This window comes from Aythya ferina, assembly GCF_964211825.1.
Source record: "Aythya ferina genome assembly, chromosome: W".
In the NCBI taxonomy this organism is placed as follows: Eukaryota; Metazoa; Chordata; class Aves; order Anseriformes; family Anatidae; genus Aythya; species Aythya ferina.
This window is the reverse complement of record NC_140313.1, coordinates 7,398,779-7,420,914: the sequence shown is the minus strand read 5'-3', so window position 1 is coordinate 7,420,914 and position 22,136 is coordinate 7,398,779. Positions and strand designations below refer to the sequence as shown.

The 22,136-nt window shown below is 37.2% G+C and overlaps 1 protein-coding gene across 8 annotated transcripts in view; it reads left to right on the top strand.

Annotated features, from left to right (window-relative positions):
• Positions 1-22,136, top strand: part of LOC311426276 (kinesin-like protein KIF2A) — a 109,105-nt gene that overhangs the window by 56,799 nt on the left and 30,170 nt on the right. For all 8 annotated transcript variants that reach the window (XM_084502534.1, XM_084502537.1, XM_084502538.1 and 5 more), the window contains 9 exons: positions 2,366-2,461; positions 2,953-3,007; positions 6,368-6,530; positions 11,109-11,199; positions 11,343-11,406; positions 11,797-11,888; positions 12,127-12,269; positions 13,126-13,330; positions 16,368-16,478. In XM_084502534.1, the coding sequence (XP_084358660.1) occupies positions 2,366-2,461; positions 2,953-3,007; positions 6,368-6,530; positions 11,109-11,199; positions 11,343-11,406; positions 11,797-11,888; positions 12,127-12,269; positions 13,126-13,330; positions 16,368-16,478 (1,020 nt within the window). The remainder of the gene's footprint in view (positions 1-2,365; positions 2,462-2,952; positions 3,008-6,367; positions 6,531-11,108; positions 11,200-11,342; positions 11,407-11,796; positions 11,889-12,126; positions 12,270-13,125; positions 13,331-16,367; positions 16,479-22,136) is intronic.

Genomic DNA, 22,136 nt, shown 5'->3' with positions numbered 1-22,136 from the left:
GTCTCGGGTTGTCCTGAAATGGTGTAAAAACTCTCAGGAAAGACATTTGAATTATTCTACAGTTTGCCCAGCTCTGGATTAGCAAGGCTTAGGGAGGCTCCATGCGTGAGCTCTTACATCTCTTTTCACCAAGGTACTTGTGGTTTCAGATTTACAGACGAGAGGGCTTATGAGCCTGGATGTAGCATATTTGGATTGCTTCTGCTTTTAGGGGCATCTGGGAGTACTAGAAAAGTTTCCAATGGATTCAAGTCACCATAGGAGTTAACTTAGGACCAGTAGTAGGATCAGCCTCCTTTAACCAATTCAAATCCCTTTAGAGCAGCTGGAGTACCTGCACTGTGCTCTCCAGCATTTTGTATCTGTATAATATTCTATCCATTTGTTTGTTGGACTGCCTTATGTCAGATTAAGAAGCATTGACTGTAATGTATTGTCCTGGTTTTGGCTAGGATAGAGTTAATTTTCCTCCTAGTAGCTGGTAGGGTGCTGTGTTTGGCATTTAGGATGAGAATGTTGATATCATGCTGATGTTTTAACTGTTGCAGAGCAGTGCTTACACTAAGCCAAGGACTTTTCAGCTTCTCACCCTGTCCTGCCAGAGGGCAGGCTAGGGGTGCAGCAGGAGCTGGGAGGGGACAGAACCAGGAGAGATGACCCAAAATGGCCAAGGGGGTACTCCATACCATCTTACATCATACTGAACAATTAATATGGGATGGCTGGCTGGGGTGGGGGGAGCAGCTGCTCAGGGATAGGCTGGGCATCGGTCAGCAGGTGGTGAGCAATTGCATTGTGCATCACTTCTTTTGTACACATTATTATTAGTAGTACTATTATCATTATTATTATTTTCCTTTATTTTCTGACCTAATAAACTGTCTCTCTCTCAACCCACAGGCTTTCATTTCTTTCTGATTCTCTTTCCCCATCCCAGAGAGGGAAGGGGGAGGGGGAGCGAAGGGCTGTGCGGTGCTTAGCTGCCAGCCGAGTTAAACCAAAACATGCACTGTTGTTGTGCATTTGTTTGGTAGTGTTTCTTTTGTGTGAAGATTCTGACAAAAGGTGGGAGTCATTTCTCTTCCTTACAAGTAGATGTGTAGTGAGTCCTTGTGGTGGTTTTGCTCAGGTGGACAGCCATGTTCCACCATGGCCACTCTCTCACTTTCCCTCCTCAAAGTGGAAGGGGGAGAAAATACAATGCAAAGGGCTCAAGGGTTGAGATAAGGATGGGGAGATCGCTCAACAATTCTTGTGATGGGCAAAACAGACTCAAAGTAGGGAGATAGTAAGATTTATTGCCTATTACTAACAAGCTAGAGAAGTGAGAAACAAAGGAAAGAAACCAAAAACACCTTCCCCCATTCAGCCTCATCCACTTCCTCCCCCCAAGTGGCGCAGGGGAACAGGGGAATGGGGGTTGTAGTCAGTCTATAGCACTTCGTCTCCGCTGCTCCTTCTCGGTCACTCTCTTCCCCTGCTCCAACGTGGGGTCCCTCCCACGGGACACACTCCTTCCTGAACTGATCCTGCATGGGTTTCCCAAAGGCAGCGGCTCTTCAAGAACTGCTCCAGATATGGGTCTGTACCAAGGGGTCCATCCGTCTGGAGCACACTGCTCCAGTCCAGGTCCTCCACAGGCAGCAGCTCCTGCCAGGTTACCTGCTCCTGCGTGGTCTAATCTCCATGGGCTACAGGTCTGGCTACAGGTCTGGCCTGGAATCTGCTCCGGCAGGGGTCCTCCACAGGCCGCAGCCTCCTTCAGTGCAGGCTGCACAGGCTGCAGCTTGGAACCCTGCTCCACCTTGGTACACCATAGGCTGCAGGGGGACAACCTGTTCCACCATGGTCCTCACCACAGGCTGCAAGGGAACTTCTGCTCCGGCGCCTGGAGCACCTCTCCCCCTCCTTCTTCACTGACCTTGGCACTTGCAAGGCTGTTTCTCACTCCTCTCTCTCTCCCAGCTGCTGTTCCCCAGCAGGTTTTTTTCCTTGTCTTAAATATGCTCTCACAGAGGCACGAACATCGCTTATTGGCCTGGCTCTGGCCAGCGACGGGGCCCTTATCTAACATGGGGCAGCTTCTGGATTCTTCTCACAGAAGCCAGCCCTATGGCGCCCCCGTTACCAAAACCTTGCCACGTAAACCCACTACAGTCCTGAATTTAAAATTATTTTCTATTATATGGCAACCAAAAATTTTAAAAAGAAGTTATATAATTGCTTTCATTTATGATCAGTAGATTACCTTCATCAGAACATTTGTTGATGTATATTTTATTTTTCTTTTAAGTAAATTTAGAAGGCATTGAAATTAGTCCATTTCATGTAAAAATGTAAGAAATGTTGTTGTTTACCTCCCTAGGATGTTGATGCTACAAACCCAAATTATGAAATTATGTGTATGATAAGAGATTTCAGGGGAAGTTTGGATTATAGACCACTGACAACTGCTGATCCTGTAAGTACCCCAGGCTATGTGGAAATTTTGTGTCTGTATGTTTTTCTGTGTTTTTTTGTTTTTGGTTTTTTTTTTTTCAGTGTATGAATATACTTCTGCCTGTAAACATAAAAAATAAGTAACTTAGTGTATATTAGTATTCTTTATAGCATGGGTTTATTTTTTCAGAATCCTTAAGTGACATTATCAGACCATTTCAATGGTGTATCCACCCTGTTACAGCTTGGTTTGCTTACTGTGTTGCAAGATGTACCATGTACTCTACAGGATCAGATCATTATCTACAGGGAGTTTGGTTATTCTTAATGTATGGTTCTCCCTTTCAGTTTCTTGGTTATTGTGCAAACATGGTGGGCTTTTGTACATTCAGATGACTCCTGAATTGGAAATTTCTTAATTTAAATGATTAGTTAATTAATTCAAAAACAGAGGTAAAATATCCTGCAACTGGAACTGAGGTATAGTTCACTGAAAGATTCTTTCTTTTATAGATTGATGAGCACAGGATATGTGTTTGTGTACGAAAACGACCACTCAATAAAAAAGGTATGACTGCTTAAGATTTTCCAGAATTCTTTCTCTGAAAAGCTGCTTCTGATAGCAATATTATTTGTATTGAAGAGATCTAGAATTACTAATCAATAATGAAACTCTGTTATACTAGACAATATGTATGAGGGACACATATAATTCATAGATTTATCATAACCTGGATGAAGACAGGGAGAAAAGTAGTTTAACTGTCACTATTAGGATCATCATTCATTTAAACTATCTTTTAAGTAAACTCCTGATCGGTGAGCTACCCAATGAAAGCTTTTCTACACATTTTTTTATACATGTATTTTTTTATATATTTTCAAGTGGTCTTGAATCAGATGTTAAGGGAAAAGTTCAGGTGGTGCCTAAATGTTGGTGTCCTGTGAGATGTTAGGTACCCAGGGGTATTCAAGACATCCTATGGCTAGTGGATTACAGACAAACTGGAGACTTGCATCTCCTGGAACTGCAGCTCAGGACTGGGCTAAATACCCTAGAGCATATGAAATGGCACTAAACACCTCTTTTTAGGTACTGGAATCACTCCCTAGTGATGTTTTTGATATATGAGTAGTATTACAACTTACTGCCTGTTCATTAGGCTGGAGTCTGTATTCCAAAAAACCTTTAGGTTTTCAACTCCAGTTTAATCCCAATCTTTCCATGAAGTTCTTTACTTCAGTGGAAAATTGAGAATGGCAAATGTTTGGAAAAATAATTGGAACCTATCTGAATTCAGCACTAATTTAAGCTGATTTTCATCTTGAAAGTTGTTTCTTTCCTTTTATTTTTGTTATATATATTTATTTTTTTTTTGTTATATTCTGTTGAGCTAAAGGACTCAAAGAGCATCACTCTGGCTCTGAAACAACATAGGATACATTTAGAATTTTTATACTGTCAGAACTACATATTGAGAATTTTCTGGAGCAAGCATATCCAGAGGGATACGGGAGAATTGTATAGGAAAGGGAAAACATATGTTGATGTCAGTATATTGTTAGTTTTCTGTTACTTTGCTTTCCTTCCATGTTGCTGCTGCTTCTACATTATTTTTTACTTTTTTTTTTTTTTTTTTTTAGTTTCCTGTATTTTTTCTTTTATTGATCCGAAAGGAATGCATAATCTCAAAAACTGGTTAACTGGAACTATTTTGCACAACTTGTGTAATAAGGTCATTCAACACACAAATCTGGTAGCAGTTCAATTTCTGTTTTAGCATTGGAAGTTATCTGTAATAAAATATGACTTAGAAATCTGATACATTTGGGGAAGAACATTACCTTCTACCTGCACAGAAGATGGACAAAGTGAAATTATAGTAAATGAGAGCAAGATGTCATGAAGCATAAGTTGGAATACAGAAGTGAGATATGATTCTATGCAAGTTGCATACCTTGGGTATTAGTGGTTAGGAGCTATTAAGAAAATATTTCTGAGGAGTTTGTAGGAAGATGAGCATCTGAGTAAAAATGAGGTTGGCACTAAAATTATTTTTTATTTTTAAAAATAAGATATAATAAAAAGGTATTAATGAAATAATCTGTGCTGGGGAGGAACTGTGAAGATAATCCATTACCCCCATGATACAATTTTCTGAAAACGTACTTTATTTCTGAGACTTCATAAGAAGCAGTATGCCACATTTTAAAATTGAAGAGTATGAAAGAATCAGAGATATTAGTATGTAACCCTCCGAAGGGGGGGGGAGGGGGTTGTTTCCTTTATTATTACAATAATAACACATCAAAATATTACCTTTCCTTCTTCATGTTCTGTATTTTGAAATTCTGTAAGGTGTTCAAATCGTTTAATAGAAATCAAGTGTAAAAATCAATTTCTGTCAGTCTCATGCACATGCAAAATCATCACCAAAGACTTCAGGTGTTCTCAGCACCAATCATTTTGTGGATTGACTTTGCAGGAAGTAGGGCTTCAGACTGATATTATAAGATTTTATTTCAGTGGCATATATTTAGAATTGGGAAATGTATGGTGGGTTTCTGAAACACTACTCCAAATTTTCATCAGCAAGTAATACAGGTTGTTATAACAAATAGCTGGGAGTTATAACAAATAGCAGGTAAATGTCTTATTCCAAACAATTTTTTAAGAAATATCAGCTTTTGACTGCTTTAACTAAAAAGCTTTTTCTGTAAATAAGTTACTTTCTTTCATATATTCCTTTTCACCACTGTTCTTTATTTCTTCTCTGTGATTATTGAAGAATAATTGCATTTCATTTTATTGCAGTGCAGTTGAAATTTTGATTATATTGTGACTTGAATGCATACTCGTGTTAGTGTGTAACATCATACAATGGTAACCATTGTGCTGTTTGATCAGTATGTTGAAAAGATTTCTGATGAAAAGATTTCTGATTGAAAAAGATTTCTGATGAAAAGATTTCTGATTGTATAAAGGTACATCTAATTCTTGAACTGCATGGCTTAAGAAATTTTGCATATATATTCAAGTAGGACACATTAGTGATCTTGACCGTACACACAAAGGATCTTTATTTTTGTGCATATCATGGATCTCTGGGTTCTCTGTATTTTGCTGACTCATATCTCCTACAAGTAGCTATAAATTGTAGTGCTGTTTAGTAATTATAACCTGGGAACTCTCAACTGAAATCACTTCTAGATGGCTTTTGTTCTTTCCCAGTGATAGGGAGCATCATTAGCATTTTCAACTTTTTCTGCTTACAAGATTATTTTTAGAAAGGATTTTACTCTAGAGAAATTCTATATTAAAAACGTGAACATTAGATTCCAGAAGGAATATACAAATGGAAATCTCCATGTAGAATGAAAGCAGTATTTTCCTTTTTGGAAACTGTGAAAGCATTATTATAACTTTAGGATTTAAGGAAAATAAAAAGATAAAATTTTAAAATAAAGAAAATTATTCTAAGGATGTTAATTTCTTTGTTTTTTAAGTTGGACAGTCCAAGCGGTAGTAGACTACAGCGTCCAGTTTCTCCAGTAGAGAAGTTATTTATAATAACTCACAGGATATGGCAGTAATCTATAAAAGAGTTCATAAGCCCCAGGAAAAGAAATCCATGGAAAGTGTAATTATAGAATACATAACAAGCTAAAATAAATGATCTTTGGTTTTCTAATCAACTTTGTAACATCTTTCTTTAATTTCTAGCTGTTGGTAGAATAGGATGATTAGACTTCCCAAATGAAATCTGTTACTTAGTAGATTATTAACTAGGTATCAGAAGCCCAAGTTCATTGCACTGTTGTTACTTGGAGGAGCTGTGTTATCTGAGATGTTATAGGAGTGTAAACAATGAAAAAAAAATTAAAAAGATGTGTGTCTAGATAAATATATATTTCACTTATTTTGTAGAAACTTTAACGAAAGACCTTGATGTAATAACAATTCCTAGTAAAGATGTTGTGATGGTACATGAGCCAAAACAAAAGGTGGATTTAACAAGGTACCTAGAAAACCAAACTTTTCGTTTTGATTATGCCTTTGATGACACGGCTCCTAATGAAATGGTTTACAGGTATGTGTATATGCTTTTTTTTTTTTTTTTTTTGGCAAATCAAATCTTTTTTCTCATTTATCTCCCATGTCAGTAACTGTGGGCTTCCCTTGGTCGTAGACTTGACCCCTATTTTCTGTTTTCAGATATATATATTGCTACCTCCATTCTTTTGTCTGTATACTTATAGTTTAACTGTTTATCCTGAATTTTTAATCTGTAATGTCATCTCCATCTCTGTTGAACTCAGTCCTGCTCTCAGTCCTTCTCTAAGCCATGCCATGCCAGACTCATGTGTATTGCCTGCCTTCTCAGACTGAATATTTGGAAAACTATATTGCCACTCCATCTGCCACAGCATTATTTTCTTATTGATTAGTATGTATGCAGCACATGGGGCATGCTTTTGGTCTTCAGGAAACTTGAATATCCAAATAGATTGCAGTTTGGATATAAAATAATTAACTGATGGAAATAAATCAAAAAAAGGTTGGAGAAAAGTACCAACAAACAAGAGCAACATTTTTCATATTGCTAAGATTCCTGAGCTAATTTGTCTGTTGCAAGAAATCTAGCTCATGTAACATGGACCTACATGGGAGCTAATTTATCTTGCTCAAAGTGCTGTAGCTTTCTGATTTTAAAAGCAACATCAACAAAAACACACAGCCCCAAGATATTTGGATCTCCTTTTTTTTTTTTCCTTTATTCTTTTATTTCACAGAATAATGCACACAGCACTTTGAAAAACTTATTTAGAAGTAACTGTCTTGTACCAGTCACTGAATGGATTAGATAAAATAGCAAGCAAGGTCAGACAGCACGGTAGGTCATAATTTTGGAATGCAGTGTAAATATAGTGAAACTTTTTGCAAGGAATATTGATATTAGAAAGGAATTTGATGAAAATAACTTTCCTTATGCTTTGAAAATGCTTCCCATAACCTTAAGGAGTAGTAACAGAAATATTTTAATTCTTGTTTTTAATCCAAAAGCTAAGAAGTGAAAGTTGGCATTGTAGCCTGATTGATGCTGGATGCTAACATGCTGTTGGTAGATAAGAGAAAATACAAAGTAAAAGATTTGTTAAAAGGCCTTGAAAATGAAAATTTGTGTCTTATGCTTGATATAATTAGAATGAGAGCAAAAGGCAAATCAGTTTAGTCACAGAATCACAGAATGGGTGGGAGTGAAAGGGACCTCTGAAGATCATCTAGTCCAACCTCCCTGCTGAGCAGGATCACCTAGAGCACGTTGCGCAGGATGGCATCCAGGCAGGTTTTGAATATCTCCAGAGAAGGAGACTCCACAACCTCTCTGGGCAATCTGTTCCAGTGCTCTGTCACCCTCACGGTAAAGAAATGCCTTCTCCTATTCATCTGGAACCTCCTGTGCTTCAGTTTGTGCCCGTTGCCTCTCGTCCCATCGCTGGGCACAACTGAAAAGGCTCCATCCTCTTGACAGCCTCCCCTCAGATATTTATATACATTAATGAGGTCTCCCCTCAGTCTTTTCTTTTCCAGGCTAAACAGGCCCAGTTCTCTCAGCCTGTCCTCGAATGACAGGTGCTCCAGTCCTCTAGTCATCTTCATAGCCCTCCTCTGGACTCGCTCCAGTAGTTCTATGTCCCTCTTGTTCTGGGGCGCCCAGAACTGGACACGATACTCCAGACATGGCCTCACCAGGGCCGAGTAGAGGGGGAGGATCACCTCCCTTGACCTGCTGGCAACACTCTTCTGAATGCAGCCCAGGATACCGTTGGCCTCCTTGGCCACAAGGGCACATTGCCGACTCATGGTCAGCCTGGTGTCCACCAGGACTCCCAGGACTCTCTCTGCAGAGCTGCTCTCCAGCAGTCTGTTAGTTTAAGAGACTTTCATTAGTGTAAACTGCAGTAAAGATATGCCCTTGGAGATTTCTCTCTAATGTTTGTCTGTTGGCAGCATCTTTTCTTTCTTTATACAGAAGAGCTGTGGGAGAGCCATCTACCTGGTAATGTGTGCCTCTTGCAATAGATTTCCTCCTGCCTAAGAACCAGTTCTTTAATCTCCATCCTTCCTGTTATTCCTCATTTATCTTTGTGAGCATATCATTTAATCGTGAAAGGTATTTTTGGCATACAACATTACCATATTTTTGTATTAATTTTCTTCTGGATGATTTTTATTAGTTACATAATAAATTAATGGTAATACAATCAAATATTAAAAGATGATTGTATTCATACTGAAATAGTAAGTCTCTGGCCTATGTAGTAGTACAGGCTTTTTTTCCTCCCTCAGATGGTACAATATTGATTATTATTTGAAAGATAGTTTGTTTCAAGTTCTCCTTTAATAACAGAATTGAGAGCAAGAATAGGTATCATACTGGACTCTCATAGCGGGGAAAAAAATCCATTTTCTTCAGTAAGATAAAATTACTTGCTATATTTCTATACAGAAATACATTTTTCAGTTTGTCTTGGAGAAATCTGCTATTCTTTTTTTTAGTATTTTTATTTTGCCTAAGCTGCTTTTTAAGTATTTTTGAGTCCTTGAACCACAAATCTGAGTTACAAGTTTTCTTTAATATTAAAAAAAAAATCATGCTAGCTTGCATGGGTATGCATTTTTGTCCTGGTTTCAGTTAGCACAGAATTAATTTTCTTCCTAGTAGCTGGTGGAATGCTGTGTTTTGGCTTAGAATGAGAAGAGTGCTGATAACACCCCGATGCTTTAATTGTTGCAGAGCAGTGCTTATACTAAGCCAAGGACATCTCAGCCTTTGCTCTGTCCTGCCAACGGGCAGGCTGGGGGGTGCAGTAAGAGCTGGGAGGGGACAGACCCAGGACAGGTGACCCAAACTAGCCAAAGGGGTATTCCATACCATCTGACGTCATGCTAAACAATATATAGGGGTGGCTAGCCGGGGGGAGGGGGCCGGACTGCTCGGGGTTAGGCTGGGCATCGGTCAGCGGGTGGTGAGCAATTGCATTGTGCATCACTTGTTTGTACATACTATTATTACTTTCGTATTATCACCATTGTATCATCATTATTATTATTGTTATTATTATTTTGTTATTTTTTTTTTCCTGTCTTATTAAACTGTCTTTATCTCAACTCACGGGCTTCACTTTCCATTTCTCTCCCCCGTCCCAGAGAGGGAGGGGGGAGGGTGAGCGAACGGCTGCGTGGTGTTTAGCTGCCGGTCGGGTTAAACCACGACAATTTTGAATATTTAAAGGAGAAAAAGAGTTTAAATTTTTGGAAGATGAAGATTGCAAATAATGGTTGTAGTAGAAGGAAATTTGGACTGTTTCGGGCTTGGTACCATTTGGAGTTGAAAACTTTATGAAAAATTGTCTGGATAATATCTTTTAAAATAAGGCAAAATACAATCATAAGTCCCTTTTTTTATAAATCACAGTAAATTATTTCAAACTCAACTAAACAGAGATAATGGAGTATGCTTATTAGGTGGATAAGTTTCTTGAAATTTATATTTCAAATATAAAAAGAACAAACAGAAATATGGAAATATCATCTTGAGAACCAAAGTATATGCTTGGAGGAAATTAAAAAAAAAAAAAAAGACTAAGGCTGATCAGGAGTCATCTGGTGCATTTCTGATTTAAAAAAAAAAAAAAAAAAAAAAAAAAGATTATTCTGTTACATTTTGAATAACCCTTGGCTGCTGAACAGGTTGTTTTTTACCCATATTGTTTTTGTAAATTTTGTGTTTGTTGCAAAGTGGAATGATAGGAGCTTGTAACATCTCAGTGTTTCTATAAGCAATCATTCCTTTTTCTGTCATTAAACATATTTTATGAGTAAACACCTGGAGGAAGTTTAGAAAGAGAGACTGTTGCAGAGACTCTTACCATCATTATTTAATAGAGATAACACTCCATTAGGTTACCCTTTGATTTTTGAGATTTTCATGAAGTAACGTTGATAAGCAGCTAGAAGTAGGAGCAATAACTCTATGTGTTTTTTTAAAGTAGAAGTTAATGCTTTAAAATAGAAAAATGATACTTTGGGAAAATATTTTTGACATATCAAATAATACCTCAGGGGTCACTAGATTATTCTGATGAGCTTGGTTATATGTTTTCTTTATCCTTTTCTTAGTGTATGTATGTTCTCAAGATATTAAGAAATGCAATGTTGTTTTGGCCACCTATCTTAGAAAATTAATCTTAAAAGCTGTTTTGAAAAGGAAAAAAAGAAAAAAAAAAGTAGTATTGGCAAAACCTAAATATCTATTCTACTGTCCTTGTTCTGTATCTTCTAATGTGATGTCCTTTAGGTTCTTTAGGGAACTACAGACTCCATGTAGTAAGCTGTGTTGTGTTGCATTATTAAAACAAGTTTTTTGTTTGTTTTTGTTGTTGTTGTTAAATAAATGGGAGACACCTTGTAGCTTTTGTTTAATTGTTTAGGGTATTTTAATGCCTTAGAGCTGTGTTAGCCTCTTTGGTTCAGGAATTAATTTGGAGATGTTCTTTGACCTCTCAAAGTACAGAACCAGTTTTGTCACTTATGGCCACTACCACATGGACACTATACATTTTAAAGTATTTCAGCTTTTCCGTACTGTGTTTTTGCATTTAAGGTTTACAGCTCGACCATTAGTGGAGACCATATTTGAAAAGGGAATGGCCACCTGTTTTGCATATGGGCAAACAGGAAGTGGAAAAACCCATGTAAGTATTTCTTCTACACATCAACAATACACTTAATTAAATTTTAATAAGTTACAAATATGTAAGCTACAGATTTGTGATTTTTATTGTGTATTTTTTGTGTATTTTTTGTGTGGTTTTTTATTTTATTTTTTTTTATTTAGACTATGGGTGGTGACTTTTCAGGAAAGAACCAAGACTGTTCAAAAGGAATATATGCACTTGCAGGTGAGACTTTATTGGTCTGTTGGCTTTTTACAAATTAATTGAGGTCAATACATTTTTGACTCCCTATTATACAGACATAATAGTCTACGTATTTTGCATTACAGTGGAGCTTTAGTAACATAAAAAGTAGTTTCTAGATGTGTAGTCTTTACATGGTAAAGTAAATGTATATATAGATTAATTTAAAAATATAATAAAACTGATGATTGAGTTTATCATTTGGGGTCTTCTTCATCTTCCAACGGCAGTTTAAACTTCAGTGTTTTAGACTTCTTTGACTGACCATATCTGTTATACTTGCAAATTATGAGATGCTGTATAATGTACTATTAATATATTAACAGGTTTATGCTAACTAGATTTCTTTTTATTTTGGAAATATATTCACAGCTCGAGATGTCTTTTTAATGCTAAAGAAGCCAAACTATAAGAAGTTAGAACTTCAAGTGTATGCAACATTTTTTGAGATTTATAGTGGTAAGGTAAGTACCAGATCTTTTTCTGAGGAAGTGTTTTTTCACAAACAAGACTGTGATCTTGTTACATAGATTTTTTTCCTTTTTTGTACCAAAAGCTTTATTTCAAATAATTCTTTACACTTCTCTTCCAATCATATTTTTGCATGGGATGCTTTGCATATTTTGATATGGAATTTGAAACAAGTGTCTTTTAAAACTCCTCTTTAATTGTTCTGTTCCCCCCCCACCCCCACCCTCCAAGGTCTTTGACTTGTTGAACAGGAAGACAAAATTAAGAGTGTTAGAAGATGGTAAACAGCAAGTCCAGGTGGTGGGATTACAGGAACGGGAAGTCAAATGTGTTGAAGATGTTCTTAAGTTTATTGAAATAGGCAACAGCTGCAGGTATCTCCCATAGCTTCTACAAGCTTTTCATTGTAAATTAAAGAATGATAACATCTCTTGATTATTTTTTGTCTCTTCATATCGATGGCTTTTTATTATGCAGTGTGCTTTCTTGATGGTGTTGGCTGCAAATAATAAATCTGCTTGCCTTTTGAATTAAGAGTTTCTCTGTCTCCTAGAGAGAAATAAGAACTGATTTTTCTACAGGATATGAACTGCATGCATTTATGTAACCACTTTACTGGCTTAAATTCACATTGTTTATAATCTGGAATACTACCAGATGTTTTGTTCTAAAAAGGCCTTATACATAGTAACAGAGGTTAAGCATGAAACTTTTTTTTTATTTTTCAGCTTCATTGTTTTTAAAATTAGCCTTTTGCATGGACTGCTGCCTCATCAGACAAAAATGCAATCAGCATTTTATGTGTAAGCTCTCTGATGATCTGAAATCTTTGAAAATCTTGTTATTCTTGTTTTTAATGTTTAGATGAGGCCCTGAGCAACTTGATCTAGTGGGTGGCATCCCTTCCTATGGCAGGGGGGTTGGAACTAGATGATCTATGAGGTCCCTTCCAACCCAAGCCATTCTATGATTCTATGATTAATGGGAAGGTAAAATATTATAAATTTTCCATTTATGTTTGAAGAGATGGAAACAGGTATAGCTGTACTGTGTACATCAGATTATTAGGGTTATATCTCAAGTGTCCATCAATATGTTAGACACAGTCAACATATGTAAGAAGATACAGGACACTGCTCTGAAAAAAATAGTGTTCTGAGGGTAGTGTGTTTAATATGTATGGTCCTTCAGATCTTCATATGTCTTGCCCTTCTCTCCTTTTGTCCAAAGGACATCTGGTCAGACATCTGCAAATGCACACTCATCTCGAAGCCATGCAGTGTTTCAGATTATTCTCCGAAGGAAAGGGAAATTGCATGGTAAATTTTCTCTGATTGATTTGGCTGGAAATGAAAGAGGAGCAGATACTTCCAGTGCAGACAGACAGACACGGCTGGAAGGTGCTGAAATTAACAAGAGCCTTTTAGCACTCAAGGTAACTGAAATGTTTCCACTGAGTTTGTGTAAGTGGAAACCTTCTACATATAATAGCAATGACTATTAAAACGAGTGTTTCTGCAGGCTTTGCTTGTCTACATTGTCTACTGATGTGACAGGTAAAATAATGTATTGATTTTTCCTTTAAATGCCTGAAGGAACATCTGGTAATTACCAAGTAGAAACATTGTGGTATCAACTTTCATGTAGTTTAAAAATAAAAATAAATCCCAGTTCTTGAATGTGAAGACTTTTCTGATAAACACCTAAATGGGGATGAGAGTTAACTTACTTTGGTACTCAGGGTCTGAAATACTAACTGGAAATATTCTTTCTGATCTCAGTGTGTGTACATGTGTTTATTTATATATGTATATATATTTAGAAAATATATATAAAAAAACCTCTATGACATATTTATTTACTGCTGTTAATTAATTCACTGAAAACAACACAACAGCAATATATCCAGAAAAGTAACAAATAGATTAAATTAACCCTTGAAAATTGGGATCCATTTTTGATAGCTCTTCATAACAAATTGTCTGATACAGTTGCTTTATAGATTTTCATACATTAATCCAGAAAACATCAAGAGAGCTAAGAAATATCATGTAAATATTAAATGTGCTTTGTGTTTGTGTGTGTGTGCTTTATAATGTTCTGAAGAGGTTCGGTCTAAATAGTGAAAATGATTATTTGGTCTCAGTTGGGGAAACAGTAATTTTGAATGTCCTAGAACTTATCTCTATTGTTGGTTAGCTTTGCTTAGGTTTAGTACTCTCTGCACTAGTACTGTGCTTTTATATAAAGAATCTAAACCCAAAGTCTCTGTGCTTATTGTATTATCCCCAATATAAACTTGAGAGAAGACTTTTATCTGCCTGTAAGTAGATCCCACAGAACACCACAAAATTGTAATGTGCCATTACAAAATTGTATGGCATGTAGAAAAATTTGAAGCAGCAGTTCCAAAACTGTGTCCTGTTTTCATTTCACATCTAAATAAATAATGCAAGCAACATTGTGTTGACTTTTATCACTTTTTTTTCACGTGTATTTAATTTACTTGCTGATTTTGTGTTGGTTAGTATCTTCAGTGCAATACTCATACAAACATTTTTTTCATACAACTCATCTTTTTAATTATAGTGAGAAGTTCTGCTGCTGCTGTACTGGTGGTTGTGATCTAAATTATATGGAGAAGGGGAAATAAAAATAAGTGGAGGTCTTGCAGAGGTCTAAACAGCAGTACGATAAGATATAACTGTTTAACAATGATGATAATTTTCCATTTTTCATCTATCTCCAAAATCATTACACAGCTTTTTCCATTTAATTTCAACTTGAAAATAACGTCAAAGCTTTTGAATATAAACTAGTATGTTCTGAAGAGTAGCCTTTGGTGCTAATCCAAGACTTGCTACTCACATGTGGATGTCAGTCCTGTCTTAACCCACTCAGGTTTTTGGTAAAAGAAGTTATTTTTATAATGTCTCTACATGGAATTAGTGTTGTCATCTTGTTACCTGGTTTACTGAGCTGTGATGAAAAGAAAAACTAGTTGAAAACTCTATTAATTTAGAAGCTGGCAGTGTCCTCCCATAATCGTTTTACTATTAAGGAGACAATACAATTCTAATTTTTCCAGGAGTGAGCAAACTAAAAATCATTACAGTAAATTAAAATATCATAATGAAACATGTTGGTTGCCATGCCTGCAATTCAACGTATACGTTTGTTACTGTTTTTAGTTTGTAATGTCACACATTAAAAATCTGTTGTCCCTCTTCCTGTCTAATCTACTTTTTTCTTTATGTAAGTATAGTAGTAATGTACAAAAATTTCAAAAATTTCAAAGAATGCACTGCCTTGCTCACTTATGTGTATTGAGTTCTTTTAAGCATTTGTAAGTAATATTCGCATTCAACAAGTTTCAGTCTTTCTGTTTACCTGAGCTGTGTCCATTCTATAAAATTCAGCTGGTGAATTTTTAAATAATCACTTTAGTTAAAGCCAATTTGCCATTGTGTTTGTTCTGTTCTGTATCGTGGCAGTTTTATTCTGAACCCTTTTTTAGTTCTGTTTTATGCTGTTTCACAGTTGCAATGTTTTCTTGGATTATCATTCCACGGTTTCTGGCCTGGCTTTTGTAAGAACCTGTTTCTAGGAAACTTCAAAAGCTTAAATTTAAACTTTCTTATGTAAGAAGCAATTTATTAGCAGATTTTTGGACTCTGAGTGGGCAGAAGTGATGTTAAGGTTATAATGATGGTGGATAGTACTCTTATACTGCTGCTACAGTCGCTTCTATAACTTCTATAGTAATTTCATAGTATTTCTGCACAGTATTTCTCACTGGAAGTCTCTAACTAGTTGTAAATATTAGTTTAGGCTCACACTCTTCTTATGAGTGAAAGAAGAGACATTAACCCTGGTTTTTTCACATGATAAATATTTTAAAACAGGAAATTGCTTATGTTTTCAAGTGTCTACTTGACAACATCAATGTAGAGCTATACTTGCTATGTTTGTGACCTGTGGAAGCTTTCAGAAAGTTTGGGCATTGCTGTTTTCATCTGAGCTGTAAAGAAAGTTAGTGGTAGAGCCAGAATCAAAGCTATTGCTTTTAAATGATAGTTAACTAACACGTTACCATTCACATTTCTTCTGTTGGTGGATGATATAGATCATTCAGGCTTCTGCAGCTGATAGTCAGAAATAGTTGTTAGTCTGAAGATATAACATAAACACTGAATTTGTTGTTGGATACAATACATGTAAATATTTTGGATGAGACTGAAAAAGTTTTAGGTGCCTAAATTCCTTTACAATCCTACCTCTCTACTGAACTTAATGAGAGGTAAAAAGCTTAACACTTCTTGAATCCAAGCTTTAATGTTAAATTAAACATTAACATTGATGTTAGAGGACAGCAACATAAAGCATGTATTATCTGATTTTTGAATTTCATTTGTATTATGCGTTTTTCTCTAACATGGGGTGAATAAATATCAATCTCTTTGTTCTTTCAGGAGTGCATTAGAGCCTTAGGCCGAAATAAACCTCATACACCATTCAGAGCAAGTAAGCTTACTCAGGTGTTAAGAGATTCGTTCATAGGAGAAAACTCCCGTACCTGTATGGTAAGTTTGTTTAGTTAACTGTATGTTTTAACAATTACAAAGAAAAAAGAATCTAGGAATACAGGATATTATGTTAAGAACTGGTCACTCACTGCTGGCAATCTGTTAAGCTTAAAATAAGAAAAGAAGGAGAGAAAAATAAAAAACAATATATTTGGAGGGAGTCTTTCAGAAGAAGTGTCTCAAATAATTTTCTCCCTCCTCTACTTTTTATTGGCCTTTCTTATTGTTCTTCTTTTTTAGTTAGGCACCTAGATGGAAACACTTCTAGACTAGTGTTGTTGGGTTTTTATTGTTTGTTGGTTTTAATGTCTTAATTGTATGAGAGTATTGTTTGTTGAATCGTAATTTTGCAAAAGATGGTGTAAACTGGAAGTATACTGACGAGTCTTTAAATGACAAAGGCAAATTTAGAGTTGGTATCAAAGGCATCAGAATATGCTTTAGGCTGTTGAGGGGACCATAGCTGAGATAGGTGGGATGAATAGTTTTGTATTTTTATAAGCGTGCATTTGCATTGGTCTGAAAAGCGGAATTCTTCTGTTAGGTAGAAAAGACAGATAAAAGCATTGATTTCCAGTGTTTTTACTTGTCCAGCCATAACATTCTACCCTTATGGAAATGCAAACTCTCTATGGTGAATGCTGTTAGGCTTGTTTGTATTACTTTTCACAGACTCCTTGGAATTAGTCTACAGGCCACAGAAATCTGCAGACTCACAGCATGAAAACCATGGTGTTAGGGCAGCCTAGCTGCTAGGTATGGTTCTAGTTTGAAAATTGTGGTAAAATAGTATTTTTTTAAATTAATCTTTTATTCTTCTTCAGTTTTCTAATGAAAATACAGGATTGTTTTCTTTCCACTGAGACATGACTTCATAAATTCAGGATCAGAAAGCTAAACTGTGCATCTCTAGCTAATGTATCCACAAAACTGAAGAAAATTTGGAAAGTAAACCTTGTGGGAACTACTCTCTGTACATAGAAGAATTAATATTTGTGAATGTTTCATGAAGTTCTGAAAAATCTGAAGCTTTTTTATTTATTACTTTTCTCATAGAGTTGTAATAATGTTTCCTGTTTTTAATAATGTTTCCTGTTTAAATGCATAAGAATGCCATCAAGAATAACCCATGATCTATGGGTGTTTAATTCCTGATAAAGTTCATGTTCCTTATTTTATATTCAATATAGTTCTGAATTAAGGAAAAGAATCGCCTCTGAAAGCGAGTGGAAATATGACTGAATTATTTTTCTTGTTTATACAACTACAGTCATATTACAATTAAGAAAATGAACCTACAGTACATCTTTACTATTCTTTGAATTGAGCTCTCACATTTGCAGCACCCATTCCTGCAATAGCTAGATAGATGCAGAAGAAAGCTGCCTGTCTACAGATCTGACAGGTTTCTGAACATTATATATTGAATTGAGGGAAGTGTAGGAGATACTTTAGCCTAGAATTACCTCCAGTTCTTTTCAGTTCCCTGGAAAGAGGAGAGATTTGCACTGCAGTGGCCAAGTGGTGGAAAGAGTAGATAATGGTCAGCAACTTCACCCATCTTCTGGGTCTTCCTTTGCCTCTTGTATCAAGACAATTTATTCAGCCTTTCACTCTGGTATTTACAGCTGTCTCTTTAGCAGGGTGTGCCTGATTTGTAAGCACATTCATATTTAGGTTTTATTTTGTACACTGGCAAAACTTTACTCTCAAAATATACAGGGAAAGAAATGGCAAATCATTATGGTTTATAATAGCTATAGTTGAACGGTCTCTTATTAAATTAAAAGAGTACTTATTCTGAGGGTTCAGTGACTGCTTTTTTGCAGCTGAGATATAATATTAGCTGTGGTGCTTAGAACTTCTAAAATGATTGCAAAATAGTTTAAAAATAAATTGTTTAATTTCAGGTTTCTACAGTTAACTGTAGGGATCACTGATATGTTCTCTAGAATAGGGTCTACTTTATATGAAGTAATATGAAAGCATAGAAGAACTTCATAGGTATAGTAGTGTTTCAATTATTACAAGGTAACACATAGATAATGGTATTATTTACTCCAAAATATTTTAGCCTGTTACAGGCAAAATAAACTAAAGAGATTGCAACAGAGAAATATTATGCCGATTTTGCTTATCAGTGAGGCATTTATTGTAAAGGAATTCCTTAACGAGACAAAGATTTGATCCAATATTCTAATGTGCAAATAGATTAAGACATTTGCAAATATGCTGGTATTTTTCAATGTGGAAAGCATATAAAAGGATGGAGTAAAAACTTGTGATTTTAACTTATTAAGAGATTCTTGAAATGTCCTGGTATAAAATATTTTGCCTTTTTCATTTGCTTTCTGACATACTTTCTGACATACTAAGTGGGATGTTCAAATAAAATTTCTTTGGTAATTTCTACACTTAATTCTTATTCAGCTTTGACTTTCATAGTTTAGACTTCCTGTTCCAGTTTTACAAGTTACATGTTCAGGGATGGAGCATTCTCCTCTGTATATAAGGTTAAAATATGATTCAGAAACCTATTTTTTGAAGATAACTTCCACATGGACAGTTATGACTGGGATCTGCTTCATTCTAAACAAATACAGAGATGTACAGTCAACATAAACTGTTTGATTTGAACATTATTAGTTCTTGCAGTTGCACTGAAGTTCTTCTCCTCTAATAGTTTCAAAGATCATTTGAAGTTGGTTTTGAAGAGTTACATATTAGCATAATGTATCGTCTCAACTTTGCAGGGTAGCTACATACAATAGTCCTTTTTAACCAGTTCTGTATCCTTAAGATGCTACATCCTTGACATGCTGCAATCATTACTGAAGTTCCAGACTGCCCAGTCCTCCAGGTTGGGAGTAGGAACTTGGAGACTTGAGTGTCCCAAATGGGATGTTGATCCCACTGTAATGGCTTATAAGCAATACTGGTAGGGAGAACGGTGATGGCTGGTCTTAAAGATATTCCTTTCTGTAGTGCAACCTTTTCCATTCTACTCAATTGGAATTACGAATGAGGAAGCGAGCTATGCAGAGGTCAGTCATAGAATCATAGAATGGTATAGGCTTCAAAAATCATAGAATTTTGTTGTGGTTTAACCCAGCAGGCAGCTAAGCACCACACAACCAATCACTCACCCCCCCTGCACCCCAGTGGGATGGCGGAGAGAATCAGTGGGAAAAAAAGTAAAAGATTGTGGGTTGAGATAAAGACAGTTTAATAGGACAGAAAAGGAAGAGAAATAATAATAATGATGATGATGATGATGATAATAATAATAATATGCACAAAGCAAGTGATGTGCAATGCAATTGCTCACCACCCGCTGACTGATGCCCAGCTCAGCCCCAAGCAGCAGTCCCTACCCCCTGCAGCCAGCCACCCCATATTAATTGTCCAGCATGACATCACATGGTACAGAACATCCCTTTGGCCAGTTTGGGTCAGCTGTCCTGGTTCTGTCCCCTGCCAACACCTGGGGTGCCCCCAGTCTGCACTGGCAGGGCAGTATGAGAAACTGGAAAGTCTTCGACTTAGTATAAGCACTGCTCTGCAACAATTAAAACATCAGTGTGTTATCAACAATTCTCACCCTAAATCCAAAAAACAGCACCACACCAACTACTATGAGCAAAATTAACTCTATCCTAGCTGAAACGAGGACAATATCTACCCCTTATTTCATACCATTTATATCATGCTTCGGTCCAACACTTTACAATACATTACAATTAATCACCACTTTTTGTACATATTTATATAGGTGTATATATATATATATATATATATAAAGTGTCCACTAAGTTTGTTTAGTCTGTGACTGACTTTGGGCTCCCATTTGACACAACAGTCTTTCAGGACAGAAGAGATGGTGTGTAATTTTGGATCAGCTGGACGTCCTTTGCAGGTCCTTTGACCTTAATTTGTTTTATGGCAAAACCAGCCTTCAGAAGGATTTGGAATATTTTCTTCCTTTCTCAAAAGCTTCTTCTCCTGTGTCACCCCACACGATCATGTCATCAATGTACTGCAGGTGTTCAGGAGCTCCTTGGCTCTCTGGATGATGAATTAGCTTATGGATGGGAATCAGGGAGTCTCGGTGCAATATTGCCACTGGTGAACAGTTGTGGTAGCGATTGGCACCTGCTGTTCTTCGACCCTCAGCAACCCCACAACAGAAGGGTCCTCTGAGAGACCAGGCAAGGTAAACAGCTGCTTAATCTCCTCCCTATTCAAGGCAGCTATGTCAAAAGCCCACCCTTTGGGGTCCTTAAAGTACCCTCTCCTGAGGTAGTCTATGCCGAGGATGCATGGAGCCTCTGGGCCAGTCACAATGGGATGCTTTTGCCACTCATTCCCAGTTAGACTTACTTCAGCTTCCAGTACAGTTAGCTGTTGGGATCCCCCTGTCACTCCAGAGATAGAGATGAGTTCTGCCCCTTGGTGACCTGATGACATTAGGGTACACTGTGCGCCTGTGTCCACTAAAGCTTTATATTTCTGCGTTTCCGGTGTGCCAGGCCATCGAATCCACACAGTCCAGTAAACCCGACTGTCCCACTTCTCCCCCTGGCTGGAGGCAGGGCCCCTCTAGTCCTGGTCAAAGTATTCATTACTCTGGAGGACTGCCAGCAATTTTCCCAGAAGACCTCCCCCTTTTGTGATTGTGTTTCCTTGCAACTCATGTACCTGTGTCTCTAGGGTCGAGGTAGATTTTCCATTAGGAGGAAAATTAACTCTGTCCTAGCTAAAACCAGGGCAAGTTTCAACCCCTCTGGTTCTAATTTAAATATACCCTCTTTCAATTTAAAGCCATCCCCCCTTGTCCTATCACTACGTGCCCTTGTAAAAAGTTCCCTCTCCAGCTTTCTTGTAGATCGCCTTTAAGTACTGGAAGGCTGCTGTAAGGTCTCCCTGGATCCTTGTCTTTTCCAGACTGAAAACCTCCAATTTTCTCAGCCTGTCTTTGTAGGAAAGGTGCTCCAGTCCTCTGATCTTCTTTGTGACTCTCCTCTAGATGCACTCAAACAGGTCCATGTCCTTATATTGGAGGCCCCAGAGCTGAATACAGTACTCCAGGTGGGGGTCTCACGAGAGCCGAGTAGAGGGGAAGAATCAACTCCCTTGACCTGCAGTCCGTGCCTCTTTTGATGCAGCCCAGGATATAGCTGGCTTTCTGGGCTGAAAGTGCATATTTCTTTCCAACCCCTACAATTCTGTGATTCTGTCTCTAGGGAACCTGCCTTGACAGGGAGTTTGGACCTGATGATCTCTCAGGGTCCCTTCCAACCCCTACAATTCTGTGATTGCCAGCTCATGTCAAGCTTCTTATCAACCAACACCCCCAGGTCCTTCTCATCAGGGCTGCTCTCTATCCACTCTCCACCCAGTCTGTATATGTGCTTGGGATTGCCCTGGCCCAGATACAGGACCTTGCACTTGGCCTTGTTGAACTTCATGAGGTTGTCTGTCAATCACCTGGAGGTGACTGGTGACATGTTGGCTGTCACCAATCACCTCCTTATTTTCCATATGCCCAAACGTGTTTTCCAGGAGGATCTTCTCCATGATCTTGCCAGGCACAGGGGTGAAACTGACTGGCCTGTGGCTCCCCACATCTTCGTTTTTTCCCTTTTTAAATATGGG